Source organism: Equus przewalskii, chromosome 29 (assembly GCF_037783145.1).
Source record: "Equus przewalskii isolate Varuska chromosome 29, EquPr2, whole genome shotgun sequence".
Classification (NCBI taxonomy): Eukaryota; Metazoa; Chordata; class Mammalia; order Perissodactyla; family Equidae; genus Equus; species Equus przewalskii.
In genome coordinates, this window is record NC_091859.1 from 42,253,493 (window position 1) to 42,273,243 (window position 19,751).

General features: G+C 38.9%; 1 protein-coding gene across 3 annotated transcripts in view; it reads left to right on the forward strand.

Annotated features, from left to right (window-relative positions):
* ATXN10 (ataxin 10) overlaps positions 1-19,751 on the forward strand; it is a 179,920-nt gene that overhangs the window by 60,109 nt on the left and 100,060 nt on the right. For all 3 annotated transcript variants that reach the window (XR_011534625.1, XR_011534626.1, XM_070599860.1), the window contains exons 6-7: positions 4,969-5,049; positions 16,075-16,240. Coding sequence is in view for 1 of the 3 variants with exons in the window: in XM_070599860.1 (XP_070455961.1) it covers positions 4,969-5,049; positions 16,075-16,240 (247 nt within the window). In the remaining 2 variants the exon portion in view is untranslated. The remainder of the gene's footprint in view (positions 1-4,968; positions 5,050-16,074; positions 16,241-19,751) is intronic.

Sequence of the window (19,751 nt, forward strand, 5' to 3'; positions counted from 1 at the left end):
GAGACAGGCTGGGAAGAACAGTCCAAGCAGTGAATGCACGGAGGGCAGAGAGCCCGCGGCAGGGGCCTCTGTAGCAGCACTAGGGAGTCCAGGGAGTCCAGCAGAATGGGTGAAGGGGACGAGCAGTCCAGGAGGTCAGTGAGGCCCGTTACATAGGGCTTTGTAAGCCAGGAAAAGGTGATTGATTTCACTCTCTGTGCCATAGGAGGCGATTGGAGAGTTTTAAGCAGTGTGTGCAACGACCTGGTTTATGTTCTAAAAGGTCTCTCTGGCTGCTGGACAAAAGTTGATCTGTGGGAGGACAGGGAAGATTGGAGGCTGGGACGCCCGTTAGGAGGCAGTTGTAGTCATCCAGGTAAGAGGTGACAGTGGCTTAGATGAGGGTGGCAGCAGTGGGGATGAAGAGAAATGAATAGATTGAATATTCCATGCAGGGAGAGCCCTTGAGGCTTCTGGATGGATTCGTTTTGTCGGGTGGTGTGGGGAAAGGAAGGCAAGGAGAGGAGCGAGGTTTCTGGCTTGTTTGAGTGAGGTGAGCGGAACAGTTTGGGGGTGGGTTAGGGGAGATCAAGGGTTCTGTTCTGGCCATATGAAATTTAAGATGCCCACTGTGCATCTAAGTAGAGATGACCTCTATGCAACCAGCATGAAAGTTTCAGAAGAGGAAGCTCAGGGTGCCATGGAGGCATGTGGCAGGAAGTTCACCTGGTCTGGGGGTGAGGGAGGTGTTCCAGAGAATGCCGGTCGTAAAGTAAAAGTTGAAGGATGGCTTGGATAGGGAGAGGGGATGGTATTAGATTGCAAAGAGAGAAGAGGCCAATTTGACAATGTTTATTTAGTCTGTGACATGATTTGTGTGTATAGTTACTCTTTGCAAGGAAGTGGTGAAGACCGTATTTTAGTTATCATAATTCTACCTAGATTTTTAGATAACCTGAAGCACTGTGTCACTGAGTTGCCATGATAGAGAGATGAAATTAAGTCATTTTTTGTTTTGGTTTCTCTTTATCTATTTGAGAAGAGATGTAGAGATTTCTTAAGTTATTTTGGAGAAGTGACTGAACTTTGCCTGCCCAGAAATAGCTACTGTTAAGATAAACTTGGGGCCGACCCTGTGGCCTAGTGGTTGAGTTTGGTGTGCTCCACTTTGGTGGCCCAGGTTAGGTTCCCAGGCGTAGACCTACACCACTCATCAGTGGCCATGCCGTGGCGGTGACCCACGTACAGAGTAGAGGAAGAGTGGCACATCCCATTTGACCCCATCCCCTAAGCAGATAAGCCATTCTTTCTTCTTACCACACTTTTGGGCCTCTTGCTTTTTTCACTAGATAGTACATTTTTGAGATCTTTCCATATTCGTATGTAAAGAACTCCCTAATTCTTTAATCTTCCATTGTATAAATATACCATAATTTATTTAATCATTCTCTTATTGGTGAACATTTAGGTTGTTTCCATCTTTTCGTAACTACAAAATGCTGCAGTGAATAACCTTGTTTGTACATGTCACATATGCATGTTGGAAAGTATGATTATAGGGAAATTCATAAGTCCAATTATTAAGTCAAACAGGATGTGCTTTTATAATTTTTATAAATTTTCTAATTTTGACAAACACTTCCAAATTGTCGTGCATAGATGTTGTACTAAGATACATTCCCTCTGACAGATTTTGAGAGTACCTGGTTTCCTACATTGTTGCTAACAGTATGCCATCAAAATTTTGGATTTGCCAATCCTGCTGAGGTTTAAGATGCTATCATTGTGTAGTTTTATTTTATTTTTTTGTTATGAGGTTGAGCATCTTTTTATAGGTTGAAGAGCCTATTTTTATTTTATGTGCATTCTCATTTTTTTTACCCATTTTTCTATTAGGATGTCAGTCTTTTCCTTATCTATATGTAGGAATATTTTCTAAATTAGGGATATTAGCCCTTTATATGAAATAAAATGCAGACATTTTTTTCTCACTTTTTTGTCTTTTAACTTTGCTTGTGGCACTTTTCTTCATGTAAAAATCTTTGATTTTTCACTACATAAAATTGTCAATCTTTTTTTTATGTCTGGGTAATAGCTATAAAGACCCTTCTACTGAGTCTTTCTTCCAGTATTGTATCATTTCAATTTTGATCTTTAAGCGTTTGACCTGGTTGGAATTCATCTTGGTATAAAGGTCAAAATATGAATCTGCTTTCATTTTTGCTCCAAATAATGCTGGTGGTCATGGCGACATGCACTGTCGTGGCTGTGAGCCGTCTTCCTTCTTCGTCCTTGCCCCATCCCCTGCACTCTCAGTGCCCCTGCATGTGGAAAACCTGTTCAGTTCCAGTTCCCCGTCTTCAGCACACATTCCGACGTGTGGAACTGCCCTCCTTTCCTCAGTGTGTCTCAAGCTGCTAAGTAGGCCTGAAGGGTTTTATAAACAAATTGATCAGATCACATTTATCATTAGGATATTTTGTTTGTTTAAGAAGAAATTCTCAGAAGTGCATTTTATTTCCACAATCTGATTGACTTGGGTCTGTTGTCCATTGTATGAATACTGTTGTTCCGTATGTTTCGTCTGCTTTTATAATTATTTAAGGTAGGCGGGTAAATTGTTAGTTGGTAATGCTGGGAATTGGAAGTGATATTTGGAGATTTAACACTTGCTTTGCAGCCATTGAGAGAAGAGGTAGACAGACATCAGCGGAGGTGCAGGTGATCTCAGTAGTACTGAGCTAGAGACCACCTTCCCTGAGTGATGCTTACAGAACATTACCTCAACACTGGCAAGATCCACTCCGCTTTCAACTACGTGTCTTATGTTCACCAAATGGACCATAGTCCAGGCTAGGAAAGAGTCTCAATAACTATCTGAAAAGGATTGAAAACATACAGAGTGTGTTCTCTGATCACAGTGGGCTTAAACTAGAAAACCATAGCAAGGTACCTAGAAAAATTCCAAATTTTTGGAAATTATCACATCTAAATAATTGATTTGTCAAAGAAGAAATGACAAGGCAAATTAGAAAATTGTTTTGAACTGAAGGATAATGAAAGTACAAACTTTGAGGGCTGAAGCAAAAGAAGGGCCTGGAAGGACACTTACGGATTTAAATGTTGATATCAGAAAAGAAGAAGGGTCTGAAATCAGTGACTTAAGGTTCTACTTTATGAAAATAGAAAGAGAAGAGAATAGTAAATCCTGAGTAAGTAGAAAGAAGAAAATCATAAAAGATGAGGGCAGAGGTCAATGAAATAGAAAACAGAAAAACAATAGAAAAAATTAACAAAGGCAAAGTTGGTTCTTTAAAAAGATTAACAAAATTGATCTAGAAAAAAGAAAAAGAACACTAATGATCACTGTCGGGGAAGTAAGGCATGGTTCCCACACCGTCTTCAGTCAGCTCCACCCTTGGTCGGGGGAGGTTTCTTCAGGGAGACCTTGTGAAGAAGGCTGCCGGCTGAGGGCCATTTGCCAGTAGCGCTCAAGGATGTAAGCTTTTGGTCCTGAACCCTTCTTTAAACCTTAATAGTATTTTGTTCCTTGATAGTTCCCTGAGCACATTGCTCTTCTTTCCTTCATGCTGTTTTTCCAAGTCCTTTTTTGTCACCTCTGATTCCTTCAACTAAGGAATCATGGAGCACCTCCTTTAGCTTCCTTGATCTTTCTGCCCCCTCTATCGTCCCCTCTTCCCCAAGCCCTCTGGTTACATAATCATTCTTTCTCTAACCGGTGATGTGTGTGTGTGTGTGTTGCACTTAAGACATTTTTCTCTAATTAGCTGTCTATGTATGGGTCTTTCTCCACTGTTAGCGTGTGGAAATAGGGCTTGTGACCAAGCCCCTAGCACAGAACTTGGAACATTGTTTTTTTGAATTAATGTTCATGTGGGAAAATGTTTTGAACTCCAAATGGCTGAATTATGAATGAGCTTTAGGATTACAATTTTGTGTACCTGGCTTGAAATGCATGTTGACCTACCTAAATTGATATCAAAATTGCTTGAGGATTTTGAATATTATCCATTATTATTAGAAATATTTTACATCAGAGTATTGATCAGTTATTTTAAAGGTTGCAGAAGAAATAGAATATGTGTTCAGATTTGTTTTTATATGAAATAACAATGTTATAGTAGTTAATATACTTCATTTGGTTATCATATTGAAAGATACACTTTTATTATATATTTGTTAAGAAGTGATTAAATGAGCTGTGTGTGAATATATTTAATGCTTTACAGTCACTCATTACTATAACTTTGGTTATAAACAGTGTATTCTTTAGTTCCTGCGTCTTCAGATGCCCTCTGGTAAATATGCTTCAGAATTAGTTAATAATACTATTCAGTCATTTTAGTTGTCACAGTGGTACTTGGAAGAAATATGCTTATAATCTTTGCCTCAGGGTTTCCATAAGTTCACCTCTTAAGTTTAGGTGAGTGTATTGCTTGACAATGAGGATGTTTTCTTGGTAACTTGAGAGTTCTTTAAGAGTCGAGAGTCAAGCCAGCATTCATTACTGTGTTGGTGGCATATGTTTAAGTAAAAAGTGTGACGTGACTATTTCTCTGTTTAATTTTAGCACTAAGTTTCTGACTAAAACAATCAGTATGTTTTCTGTTTATACTGAACTTGTAGCTAAATTTCGTTTTACTGTTTAAACTACAGTGACATATTTTCCTTTCTCAACTTAGATAAAAGCTGTAGTGGCCCCTTTCCTCCAAGTTGAATACATTTGGATCATTTCAATAAATTTTTCAGAAGTAAAACTGGAGAAAAATATGTTGAGGTTTTTATTTTCTTTTAGCTCCTAATAGAAAAATAGTATGTCAATGTCTTAAAACATTTTAAGATTTCAGCTGATGAAAAATCCAGTCGAAAGTAGTGCTTTTACGTATAAGATATGCCTATAAAGTAGTAAAGGCCATGTCCGTATTACTATGTTTCTAGTAACCAAACTTTTTCCTCATTTTTTCTTAGGTTCTTGATCATTACAGACCATTTTCTAAAAAGCCCGGAATTGGTAAAAGCCATGTATGCCAAAATGAGCAATCAAGAAAGGTAACCCAAAAACCAGTGTGGTTTTGAGTATTTAGCATTCCATATAGAGTATCCTGTACATGACTGAAAAACTCTGTGGTTTCTTAGTTGGCACAAAATCTCTAAATACATGTTTCTGTGTCAGTAATGGTTTTAAATTGGTTGGTTAACGTTACAACTTAGCCACAACAGGCAGTGATTTACATAGGGTTGCAGAATCCAGGTTGGTGCCATTACTCAGTAAAGGCATATTAAAAAACATTAGGAGCAAAATGTTACGCTTGTCCCTTGAATTTATAATAGTCTTCACGCAACTGTCCATTACAGCTGCATATTTGAAATGTGCTCATTTGTTCACGTCACTGGTATAATGATTTGGAATATACTCTGCTCAGTTTGTAGTTTTCCGATAGATATTTCAGACTGAAAGAAAATCAGTAGCCTTCTGTGATCTCACAGCTGTTGTGGTAGGAGGAGCACTGCCCTCAGAGTGCAGGGACCTTGGCTCTGTGCCTTGTTGTGATAGTGCTTCTTTATCTGACCGTCCCCAGGTCTTTCACCTTGTTTGGATGTAGTTTCTTGACCTGTAAAGTTAGAGGATCACAGCACTCTTTCCATTCCAGTAGTATGTGTTTTTCCTAACCGTATTGGAAATGTGGCCTTAGGAAAATAAAACTGACTCAGAAATCACAGATCTGATGACCACAAACTTTAAAAAATGTTAATCTTTTGATTGTAATCACAATTTTTATAATTGCCATGGTTTTGAAATTCTTACTATATATTTGAGTTCCACTGATTAAGCTTATGCACTTCTTTCTAGTCTTAAGTAGTGTTTTTTCTTTAACATCTTTAACAAAAAGGAAAAGTTTGTGTTTTTAAAGTCATTTTAAGTACTATGTTTATAAATCTAATGCCCTGGAGGCCACCACCACCATATGCATGCTTCTATTTCAGAGAAAGAATTATTCGTAGTTTTTTGACTTAAGTAACATGAAGAACAGTGTTGTAAATTAGTAAATTGCTTTGCAGTAAAGAACACCTAAATATAAGGAGAATACACAGTTTAATTGTATTTTAATATTCAAGTTTTTGTCCATATTCCTATCAAATGATCTACTTTTAAACTGATCATTACCTAACCATTTGAGGATGACAGACTAAACATTTTCTGTTTTTATTTATCAAAAAGTTGTAGCTGCTGCTTCTCTTCATGCGAGTTTCTGCTTAAATGTCACCTCCTCCCCCTCCTTTATTTTTCTTGTAGGAGAAGTGCTTTCATTTCATCACATTATTTATTATACCATATATCATGTCCTATACCTGCTTGCTATCGTATGATGCTACCATTAGATTGTTAGCTCTGTGAGGGCAAGGATTTGATCTTTTTTATTCTGTTATGATTTCCCAGACAGTGCTTGGCACATAACAGGTTAAAAAAAAGTTGTTTGAATGAAAGCATGAGTAAATGAATGAATCTTCTTTCTCATGAACAGGTTTGTCTAGTATAGTGATTAATGTAAGATCATCATCTACTGGGTTGACAACTCAGAGTTATCCCCAACTCCTCCTCCACTTGCTAGTTCATGTTGATCAGGAAGCTTTGTTGAATATACTGTCTCAGCATCTTGTGAATTCACTCTCTTGTCACAGCTCTGGTTTACCCTTATGTCATCTTTGACTGGACTTTGGTTATAGCCTTTTAAAAAATTGTGATGAAGTACACATAATATAAAATTTACCATTTTAACCATTTTTAAGTGTACAGTTCAGTAATGTTAAGTATATTTACGTTATTGTGCACCAATCTCCAGAATTTTTTCGTCTCGCAAAACTGAAACTATACCCATTAAACAGCTCCCATTTCCCCCTACCCCAGCCACTGGCAACCACCATTCTACTTTCTGTCTCTATGAATTTGACTACTCTGAGTACCTCATATAAGTGGAATCATACGGTATTTGTCTTTTTGTCACTGGTTTATTTCACTTAGCATAATGTCCTTAAGGTTCATCCATGTTATAGTATGTGTCAGAATTTTCTTTTTAAGGGTGAATCATATTCTGTTGTTTGTATATATCACATTTTGCTTGTCTGGTCACCCATCGCCAGACAGTTGGGTTGCTTCCACCTTTCAGCTAATGTGAATAAAATACTGCTGTGAACATGAGTGGGCAATAGCACAAAGTTTGATTGTTCTAATTTTTATTTCCCTTCTCCTCTGTTATCTACTCTACTACCAACATAGATCTTATCCTGCCATTTTAGTGGCATGTATAACCTGTTACAGAATGTAATTAAATTTTGTAATATGGCGTACGAGGCCCTTTATGATGTAGCTTCATTTCCAACTCCTCTCCATTCCCTCCCCCAGTCACCACATTATAGCCACACAGAACTTCTCCAATTCTCCAGACCTTGCTGTAATTTCATGCTTTTGCATATGTCCTTTTCTCTGCCTGAAGTGCCCTGACCACTGCCTCTCCTCCTGGTGAATATATATACTCATGCTTTATAGGCCCTGATCAGATATTACCTGCTCTCTGTTGGTTTTCCTAGCAAAATTCTTTGCATTCCTGTCTTCAGGTTTATCATAATTACTTGCTTTTCTGCTATAATATGTGTTCTTCAAGGACAAAGACTGAATCTTGTGAATTCTCTATCTTTAACACTCACCAGAATCAGTACTGGAACACTACTAGAACAGAAGGCTCAACTAATATCAAACACTTAGTGAAACTTGTCTTCAGGATGCTATCTAAGTTGCTACTTTAGACAGCAGATGACTCAGTCAATCGAGAGCAGATGGCCTGGCCCAGCAGGGTTCTGGGGAAGGTTGCTGTGGGAACTCTTGAGTCAAGATACTTGTCTTTGGTCAGTGGCAGTGCTGAACCTGAGGACTGCCACTGCTTCTTGATTGTAATCATTAGCATGGCCATATCTAGCTCTGCTTCCTTGTTTCATTCATGTTCTAGGGGACAAGGTGTCAAATAGTGACATGGAAATCTCGGGGCTATTGGTACCTTCGAGATGTGCCTAAAAGGAGCTGCCAGGGCAAGGGAGAGGGCAAGGGAGGATATGGGGGAGAGTCCCCCAGGACCGATCGCTTCACCTGCGTCTCTTCCGGTTCATGTAATGAGCAGAATTGCTCAGCTGTGCTGCTGCCTCTTTCTTTAAGGCTCCATCCTTTATTTGATGACAGCTGTCATGGTTGCTCCACTAGTGGAGTAGTTTGCAGAGTGGGATATGCAAGATGACCTGTTGAGTATGACAGGAATATATTAGAGCATCTGCTTATATTTACTTGTTATCTAAAAAAAATAAGCAACTAAGCTTTATTAATATTTATTATCTAGTTTGACAATTGTAGGTTATCTATAAATTACATATATTGGAGATGCAATGAAAATTTTTTTATTGATCAGAAAAGCTTGGAGAATACTAAACTAAAGCATACTGTTGCTAGATACTTGTTCCTGTGGAGCCTCTTTCCTTAACTTTTAAGTTAACTTACATTCATTGAATTTCTGTGGTGTGCTAAATGCTGAGGACACCAAAGTTGCCTGATGTACTAGTATTCAAGACAGGGCTCCTGCTTTTTAGTAGCATTATTTTGTCACTTGGGTGATAGTAATATTGTCATTCTGGAGTAACTGCATCAGTTAAAAAAACAATTTTACAGTCCCTTATATTTTGGGGGACAGCAGAGATATGCCTCTGTCCGTGCATTCCGTATGTGCATGGCCAAGAGCAGATCAGAACTCCAAGGGGGCACAGCAAGGCTTTCCAGGATGGAAGGTAGGAAAAGGGACTATTAGCCTTGGGGACCAAATATTAAGTTATAATCTTTCCAGATACAGTGAGATGTTAAGATGATATTCTAAAGTAAGACTGTGCTCTTTTCATAATGAAAATATGTAATAAGTCAGAAATTTAACGTTTAATTGACCACATCCTAAATCTAAAAAAATGTCACTTAAGAACCAGCTTCACCTCTGCTCTACATTTTATGCTATGGTAATTAGTTGCTTTTACTATGAATATGTTACCAGTGAAAACATGTAAAATGTTTTCTTTAACAGACATGTGCACAGCTTTTGTTATATGTCAGGCACTGTTCTAAGCACTTTACAAATAGTAAATCAGTCATCATATCAACCCTAGGAAATCCGTACTCTTATTGTCCCTACATTCTAGATCTGTAAACTGAGAAAGAGAGCTTAAGTAGCTTGCCCAAGGTCACAAAGCTAGGAGATGACAGAGCCAGGATGTAGTCCAGGCAGCCTGGCTCCAGAGTCACTGCTGATACCACTGCACTGTGCCACCTACAGGTGAAGGCCATTAGGGTGAGATAGCATTTGTATTATACGTAAAAAACTTGAAATACCCAACAGCAGGGGCATACCAATTGAATGCCTTTAAGAAGAGAAAGCGTTATTCTGTTTCATCTGGTTGTTTATTTCTCCTGAATGTCCGTTGACCGGTATATTTGTCTGATATTGATGTCATGTCAAGCATGGTGTTCTGGATGTCATGATCAGTCAACAAATGTTAGTTTAACGAATGAAGAAATGAATGATGATCTAAGCCCTCAGTTTCATTGGGAGACAGATTTTACTGGAGATCGGTCTTTGTAGTTCATGTTTCACCTGGTAATTGGCCTCAGCCAGATTTCCAGTTGCAGCAAACTTTGTCTTCAAGAAATAACAACTGAAAATATTCTGGCTCAAGATTTATACTTTTGTTTCTTGTGCCCTCTAAATTGTACATGTACACACATGGAAGCAGTTATACCAGCACATTTTTTGATACGCTTGACCACTTAGGATTAAAGGAAATGGGGCCTAAATGCAGAAAGGCACAGTGCTCTACAGAGGGGAAAAGCAGAGGCAACAAACGCTTCTTACCCCTCTGTGGTTTGTTATAGCGGCATTTCTTTGTTTTGCTTCATTTCAGCGAGTAAGTTTTTTTTTTTTTTTTAAGATTTTATTTTTTCCTTTTTCTCCCCAAAGCCCCCCGGTACATAGTTGTATATTCTTTGTTGTGGGTCCTTTTAGTTGTGGCATGTGGGACGCTGCCTCAGCGTGGTTTGATGAGCAGTGTCATGTCCGCGCCCAGGATTCGAACCAACGAAACACTGGGCCGCCTACAGCGGAGCGCGCAAACTTAACCGCTCGGCCACGGGGCCAGCCCCTCAGTGAGTAATTTTTGACACTTTGCTCTGAACAGGGCACAGTCCCATGTTCTCTAGGGGGATGCTGAGGTCAGTTAGACACAGTACCCTCTCGAGGATGCTGCAGCCTTTCTGTGAACTTCCCCAGAGAACCCCAGTAAGAAGAGGTAAAATAAGGGTATTAATGACTGTAACACAAAACACGTTTGGTAGATGTCACAGGAGACGAACAAATACAGAGCTTCTGGGACGTGGGGTGGGAGGGAAGAAGGAGCTATCACTTGTGGCCTTGGAGTAAGTAAAGACTTTATGGAAGAGGTAGAGTTTGATGAGCCTGCGGGGTAGGCAGGATTTTGCTAGCACATGTTAAGAAGAGAGTGTGGGCATTTTCTAGTTGAAAGAACAGCACTGGCAAGCACAGATTAAGGAATCTTTGGGTGTGTTTTGGAGAACATAGGGAAGTCCAGTTTGGCTGGAATAAGAGCAGTGAGAGAACACTGGCGGGAAGGCCAGGGTTAGGCTTTGTTTTGGTGACGGAAGTTTTTGGTTCATTCAGCAATTATGTATTGAGTGCCTTCTCAATACACTAGACAGAAATCCATGCCCTCAGAGAGCTTGTGTTCTGGTGGTGAGAGGGATACAAGACTAAGAAGTAAATAGAACCTCTGCCAGGTGGTGGTGCATGCTGAACTCACAGAGGCCTCTGGGATTGAGAGTCCTGTGGTCGAGGGATGACCTGGGAGCTCTGAGCTTTTTGTGTGACTGACCTTAACAGTTGGATGAAGGGCCTGATGAGTTAAAGTGCTGATGGTGTGTGTGCTGCCATGTGGTGAGCGGGGAAGGTGGGCGGAGGAGGGGACCTGGGTCTCGGCAGAAGAGCACAGAGTTCTGCAGTGAGGTAGAGGCTCTTGGGTTCCCTATGACTCCCTTTGGGCAATAATGGATAATTCTGTGTTCAGAGTTGTATGTTGCAGATTAATAGGATTGAAAAGATTAGAGTTTTTCTCAACAGGGGTATGTAATGAATTAACTTCTTTCCTGTGCATCTGGAATGGAGCTATGTGCTTTCCTTGTGAGAACTGAGAAGACAGTCGCTCAAAACGTTTTCTGTTCTATGGTTCAGATAAGGAACTTCACTGGAGAACTCTGGGGAGACACTGTTGCTTCTCAGTTGGTAACACGCATCAGAATCACCCGTGGAATGCCTGGGCTATGGCCCCAACCTCCTGAAATAGAATAACCAATTGGGTTGGGGGCAATTAGATTAAAAAATGTTTGAGGATCAGTCAGTAAAATAAATACTGTATTCATTAAGGACCTACTGGTGGTCCCTGGGGCATAACGGTGAACAGTGAGACCGCAGTCCCTGCTCTTAGTTGGGGTGGGGAAGGAGAGAAGGTGCTGTGTAAATTCTGAAGCTCTTTTCTTTCTTTGTGTGTGTGTGTGAGGAAGATTGGCCCTGAGCTAACATCTGTTGCCGATCTTTCTCTTTTTGTTTGAGGAACATCTTTGCTGAACTAACATTCATGCCAATCTTCCTTTATTTTATGTGGGATGCTACCACAGTGTGGCTTGATGAGTGGTGCTAGGTCCACGCCCAGGATCTGAACCTGTGAACCCCAGGCTGCCGAAGTGGAGCATGCAAACTTAACCGCTATGCCACTGGGCCAGCCCCTGAAGCTCTTTTCTTGTGCTAGTTCTTTCAATTGTCACAATTAATTGGCTCCTTCATCCTGGTAGTTTATTTGGGCAGATTACTTGGTGAGAAAATTTTGGATGCAGTCAAAATCAGTTCACATTGTATGATTCAGCAGAAATGAGAGCCTGCATTTATACAATTTGCTGGTCTCCTTTCCCAGTGAATTGGATAATATTAAGTTAAACTAGCTGCTCTTGGAAAACAGCTTTCGTACTTTTCAGATTTATAATCTTTATAGCATAGTAATTAAAACCAGAGGCTAGTGTGCCACTCACTACTTTGGATAAGTTACCTAACCTTTTGAAACTGTTTCATCTGTAAAATCGGCAAAATAATAGTAGCCACCCCATGAAATTGTTGTGATAACTAATTGAAATGTATATAAAGCTCCCCATGCCTGGCATGTCATTATCACTCAGTAAATGTGATCTGCTGTTTCTGCTTCCATGCATCTGCTGCTATTACTGTTACTGCCACTCCTCTGATGACCTGGACTTTTTCCTCCAGGTAGCATCATTATTATGTATGAAAGGCAACATATAGCCATTGTCATTTAATTCTCAAGATCCTGTGAAATAGGTATTATTCTTGGCATTTTTCACATCGGGGATCTGAGGCTTTTTAGGTTAAGGTATTTTCTCTGGGTTACAAAGGTAGCTGGGGTGGTATTTGAACTCTGTCTGATGCCAAAATTGATGACCTTTTTCCCTCCAACATGCTAACTTCTTATATCTGTAATTTATTAAGGGGTGAATGAGATTAATTCAGCAACAACTGTTTGCCTATATCTTGGTTAGCTTGTTGTCCAGGTTAATAAAATTATTGGTCTTTGTAGCATGCCATTCAACAAATTATTCTACACGTGGAATAGTTCAAATGTAAATTCAAAATTTGTTGGAGATGTCAGTCCTTGAATTTGAATTACAGATATTTTATTTCCAGAATTACAGAGTATTATTTCCTGTCCTGGAATGCTCCTAAAACTGACTTGCTCGCTCTTTCCCCTCTCCTTCTTTGCCCCTAACTCAGTCCTCTCATTAAAAACTTAGCCATTTCGGGATGATGCAAGAATGACTTTTTAAAAAAAATTTTTCTTATTGAGATAATGTTGGTTTATAACATTATGTAAATTTCAGGTATACATCATTATGTATTTCGATTTCAGTGTAGATTACATCATGTTCACCACCCAAAGACTAATTACCATCCATCACCACACACATGTGCCTAGTCACCCCTTTTTGCTCTGCCTTCTCCCCTTCCCTTCTGGTAACCACCATCCAATCTCTGTTTCTGTGTGTGTGTTTGTCATTGTTTTTATCTTCTACTTATAAGTGAGATCATAATGATATTTTACTTTCTCCCTCTGATTTATTTCTCTTAGCATAATACCCTCAAGATCCATCCATGTTGTCACAAATGGCTGCATTTATCATTTCTTATGGCTGAGTAGTATTCCATTGTGCATAAAAACCACAATTTCAAGAATGACTTTTAAAATTGTAGCCTGCATCAATTTAAGGATAACTTATAAATTGTGCTATAGAGTTTTCCCCTAAAATCCTTATGTACATTGCTGTCTGTTTTCTTAGGAAATAGGAATTATAATCTTGAGGACAGAGTATGTAACTGTTTAATCAGAAGTGAATTAGAAATAGAATGCAGATGCCAGCCAGAAATTGAGAAAATATAGAAGCTTGACTCTGAATTGAGGAGTGTGTGTGTGAGCCTGAGGCAGCCCGAGTGATGATTTCTGGGTTAAAGGAAGCGAGACTTTTCACACTGATGTGTAATGATTTTAGACAGCTAGTCTCTGACCTCTTTGTCTGGGTCTTTCTTGCTTTTGCATCCTTCATCCCTGAGTGAATAAATCAATGACTGAATAGCATTTGTCAGACCGCTTGTATCCTGTTATGTTTTCAAGGAAGTATTTAGTGTGGTTCCCCCACAGTAGAAAGAAGTGAGACAGTCCGCATTATATCCTAGTTTCTGTGACCACGTGGTACATTTCAGAATACGTATGTCTTTTGGCATAGAATGGGATAGCAAATGTAATGTACAATTAAAATAAATGATTTTGGAAAAAAAATTCCTACTTGAATTATGTGTCCTATGTGTGATTCCTTTATTTTATGGAAAGGGTAGTGTTTGATGGTGGCTAGAAGTAGAGGGAGTTGGAGAGTCAGGTGAGGACTCCGGCTGGGAGGGCCCCTTATACCAAACTAAAGAGTTTTGGGACCTACTCCTTAGCCATGGGAGCCATTAAAAGTTTTTATTGGTAGGTAATATCAGGATCATTTAATGAAGTGTAATTTATTCTCAGATAATATTCAAGCTTGGTTTGTATTTTTATACTTTAAAGATTCATTTCTGATTTTTTCGCTTTTTTCCTTCAAAGTCACTCACTATCCATCTCATTAGCTCTCCCGTCTTATAATCACATAAGAGTATAGAGGTGCATCCAGTGAGCCAGGGAGAAGTCTGAGGGGAGGACTGCCTCTGGGAGAATTTGTAAAGAAGGCAAAATCTGCTTTTACGTTACCTTTAGCTCCAGCTCCCAGGTTTCCCTCAGTTAATTTCCTCGGACCTCAGGGCTTCCCTGCTGCTGCTGGACAGCCTTGATTGCCGCTACCCTCTGGACTGTTTTCTGTCCTCACCCTCACATGACTCCTTCAGGATCTGCCCATTGTTCAAGATCTGTCCCCGGTGTTTGGTCCTTTCTCCAGTTAGGACCCACCTCGTTCCTCTTCATCCTGTTTTGAGTAATAGTCCACTAGGTACTGAATTCCGTAAAGCCAGGGATCATGGCTTATGCCAGTAATAACTGCCAGATTATGCTAATTTAGAAGGAATATTTTTAGAACAGACATTTGGGTTCCTTTTGAATCACACTTAATAGGTGACATCCTCCCTAGCATTCCCAGAAAGTCATCCTGCACGGGGAAAGTGGAAAGCCTGGCTTTATGGCCCGAGAGTACCCTACTCATCTTTAAAGATTGTATGTGAATAAGGGAACACAAAAAATCCTAATATTGAACTCTGTGGTTTTTAAATATGCTCAATTGAGGGGATTATTTGTTTGTTTTATTTTGGATTAATAATTGTTAGAAGAAATCTGAGGTTTTAGGAGTTTTTAAAATTGCTAAGATCTGTGGGTGATTTTTCCAGACTGATGAACTTTCCGATCATTTGGCCAAAATACAGGAAGAGTTAAGTATAGTTTTACTTTTTACCTGAAGCAGTAAATGATTCCTGTTTTTCTTTTGGTAACAAATGCTCATGCCTAATGTAAGTGTATTTTCCCCCATTTGGTGTAAGCAGTTTAGATATTCATACCTTTCTGGTATAGGAATAAATGAGAATTACACATATAATCCCAAGTGAAAATGTAATTTGAGAAACGTCCTACTTGCTCTGTGCTGGATAGATTGCCTTATGTATGATTCGTTTTTTTTGGGAGAAGGAAAGATGTTATGGAATAGAGGTATTTATGTGATAATTTAAATATTTATGTAGAAAATGGCATAGGTTTGGTCTTCAGATTTGTGTTTTTGTAAAGTAAAATAACAAAGTGCAAAAGCCAGCCTTCATAAGGAAGACAGTAAAATGAGTGGAAAGCACCTGGCCCAGGAGTCAGAGATTGAATCCTGTACTTGAATCCTGACGTGGCAGCTCAGTATGTGTGACACTGGGCAAGGAAATTAACCTCACTAAGCCCTGTTTACCCATCTTTAATGTGAGGCTAATGGCAGTGCCTGCCTGATGGAGTTTTGGCGTAGATTCAATGAGATAATGTGTGTAAAATGCTTAGCTCAGTTGTAAGTAGTGAATAAATGTGAGCCCACTTAACTTTGCTGTTGTTATTGTTGTGGATGTGTTGTAAAACGTAATCTGACTGCGTTTCTGAAACGTTGAATTATTTCCATGCTCGAAGTAATGGGTATAAAAGGTGCTTGTTTCTGTAGCCAAGTCACATCTAAGAAATCAGAATTTTCAAAAGAAAGGTGATTGATGAAGATTAATTTTATTCACAAGAAATATGTTTTCCCTAGCTAGACATTAGAAAAGTAAGGAATAAAAGTAAAAATATTTTCTTAAAATGGTCTCTAAATACTTTTAGCATTGTACAATTTCAATATTAAATATTCATGTAAAAATCTTTTGTGTTTTACAGGGTTACATTGTTAGATCTTATAATAGCCAAAATAGTGGGGGATGAGCCATTGACCAAGGATGACGTCCCTGTGTTTCTGAGCCATGCTGAATTGATTGCAAGCACTTTTGTGGATCAGTGCAAGGTTGTGTTAAGATTGACCTCTGAGCAGCAAGCTGATGATGAGGTAAGAAGACAGATTCCATATCTCCGGTGAGAGAGAGAACAAGGAGATTTTCTAACTCACCTAGGTCCTCTATGGGAATTCTCTTTTAAATGCTTTAAAAAATATTACATAAGTAACATATCTGTTACGGACTGAATGTTTGTGGCACCCCCTTTCCAAAATTTATATGTTGAAAACCTGATGCCCAAGGTGATAGTGTTAGGAGTTGGGTCCTTTGGGAAGTGATTAGGTCATGAGGGCAGAGCTCTCATGAATAGGATTAGCACACTTATAAAAGAGGTGCCAGAAAGATTCCTCTCACCTTCCACCATATGAGGACACAATGAGAAGTCAGGCGTCTGCAACCTGGCAAAGGCCTTTCACTAGAACCCGCCATGCTGGTGCCCTGATCTTAGACTTCCAGCCTCCAGAAGTGTGAGAAATAAATGTTTGTTGTTTATAAGCCACTCAGTCTATATTTTGTTATAGCAGCCCGAATGGACAAAGACTGTGTCCTTATTTTAGAACAGTTAAAGATAAAGATAAGGGGAAACAATGCCCTTATTCTTACCATCCAGAGTTAATGATTTAAAGAAAAATTCTAGTTAGTATATTTTTCTAGGCAGATAATATCAAATATATGTATGTATACATACACACTTGCACAAATATGTATATTAAACATGACATCATTTTATGCTATCCATTTATAAGTTCCTGTTTTTTCTTCTCCTGAATGTAAGCTCTGTGAGGGCAGAAGTTTTGGCAGTTATGTTCTTAGTACTATGTACGTAGTAGGCACTTAGTGAATATTTGCTGAAGGAATAAACAAACAATACATTGTGAATGTCTTTTAAAAATGCCATTGTAGAGGCCAGCCTGGTGGCGTAGTAGTTAAGTTTGTGCACTCTGCTTTGGTGGCCTGGGGTTCACAGGTTCAGATCCCAGGCATGGACCTACCACCGCTTGTCAAGCCATGCTGTGGCAATGTCCCACATTAAAAAAACGGAACAAGATTGGCACAGATGTTAGCTCAGGGCCAATCTTCCTCACCAAAAAAAATAAAGTAAAATAAAAATATGTCATTGTAGCATTCTAAGTAAACAATTTACCGTAATTTATTTGTCACACTCTGGGTAGTTGGACATTTAGGTTGTTTTTATTTCTGTTTATTATAATTGGTGCTGTAGTATATGTCTTTGTAGTTACATCTTTGTACATTTCCATAGTTACTAACCCAGAATTTAGAAGTGAAATTGCTGAGTATAAGAGTATAGCCAATTTGAAGGTTTTGGTACATATTTCTAAATTGCCTTCCAGAGAGTTTTTTTCTTCTGTCCTTATAGGAGATTCCCAATCATACACCATCCTGGTTAGCACCTTAAGTATTTTTTTTATTCCTCCAGCCTACTCTAAATCACTTAGGTCTTTTCTTTACTAAGGGGTTGAAAGCTAGCTTGCATTCATTCTATTGCCCTCCTTCTCTTAAGAAATTCTCTTTATTTTTGTCTATTCCTTCTTCTGTCTTAAAGTTAGAATTCTTCTTTCTCTGGAATACTACTCAGCAGTAAAAAGGAATGCACATCTGATACAATGACAAAGATGAATCTTAAACGTACTGAGCGAAAGTAGCCAGACAGAGAACATACTGTATGATTCCATCTCTGTGAAATTGTATAGCAGGCAAAACTTATCAATAATAACAAAGTAGATCCGTTGTCACCTGGGGCTGGGGGTGGAGGGGTAGAATTGATTGCAGAGGGACATGAAGGAACATTTTGGAAAATAGAAATGTTACACATGGCTGTGTACATCGACACTCCTCTGTATTGTCCACTTAAGATGGGTGCATTTTATTGCATGTAAATTATACCTCAGTAAAGTTGATTTAAACATGTTCGAAAACATAATAGAGAAGTCGTCTCTATGCTGATAGGAATGATAAGTAGAGGGACTCTCTTTGGCAGATAGGTGGGAATAGGCGAGAGGAGTTGCCCTTTGACAGGACCGCCCGCGGTCTCCAGATGAGAAGGTGGGGAATGTGGACACTGATCTGTAGCGTTTGCTAGAGAGCTGTGTGTGATCCTGTGAACGTACGTCGTTATGACTGTTCTACCATGAAAGTGTATTTCCTTCTTTGTGAATTTGCTTTTTTTTCAAGGTTACTCTGTTACTGATTTTCTGTGCTGTGTCATAAAGACTGCGTTAGGTCTCACTGATCAGGCCAGAATTTTAGTTTTTATTGCTGTGATAGAGGAGGGGAAGCTCTTCCCTCACGGGCTCCTCTCCTTTCTGGAGATAGATTTGCCTCTGTTTCCAGCAGGAGGAGCAGTGAGCTGTGCTTCAAAAAAGTTTTAAAAATGAATTGTCTAGGAGACAGAGAAAAGGAAGTAAAACTTAATACTTGTTAAATCACAACTTTAAACTTTTTCAAGGCACATATATTTATAGTATAGATGATTTCAATATTGTATTAAGAAGTTATCTGATGTAACTTTTTATATTTAGGAAAATTTCTATTTTTCCTTCAAAAAGTTTTTTTTCTAAGGTGGGAGAAATTATTATATATCAATAGATGGAAAATTAGATGGTTTCTTTTGAAAAGCCCAAATAGTTCACTTTTTGAAAAGTCACTGATCTAGACACTCATGACTTGTACATATTAATATGTATGTGTTACCCTTGAAGTTAGGAAAAAAAAACCTGCAGTAGTTTTTGAGAAAACCTCTTAGCTCAATATTTAACTATCCATGTGCCCGGCGATGGACTGGACCGGCCTGTCCCAGCTTCTGACAGTCAGTTGTGACCTATTCAGAAATCTGCGAGCTGCTTCTTAAACTCTTGGTAGCTTGAAATCAGCTCTGGTGGAAGTATTTATACCATGGAAATCAGCAAATGCTGCACACCAGGGCTTTTCACTCCTGTCTCCTCCTCCCTGCTCCCCACAGCCAGTTTATCAGCAAACCACTGCATTTACTCATTTGTGATATTTTTAGGACAAGATATCCAACACAGTTCTCATAAGGCTGTGACCGAAAAATCAGAATGAAAATAGTTGTTTTTGTAACATCTATTTTTTAATTTCTATAATTGATTAACTTTAAAATCCTGAGATTTAATTCATGTGCTCCTTAATAGTCTCAGGTTCTTGTGTGGGCGTACATGTTTCTGTCTTTTGGGTTGTTTTTGAGTTCTTGTTCCAGCTTTTGATAAATTTTTGTCGGTTCTAGTATGCTGCTGTGTTAAGATTTAAGATTTCGTTCAGCTTTGAGTCTCAGTCTTGTCACTTGGGGTGAGCCTTGCCTTTCTTCTGAAAGTTAAGGAATTTTGTTTGCTTTGTATTTTCTTGTATCCACATATTATGAGAATTGTCCACGGGTTGTGGGTTTTTTATTCTGTTTTACTCCTTGCCTCTCTAACTTAAGTTGTATCTAGTATATAGTAGGTATTTAATAAATATTTGTGCAATAAGTTAAAGAGTATTCTTTTATTCCACATACTGATAAGGGATTAAATTTTTGTATTGTGCAAA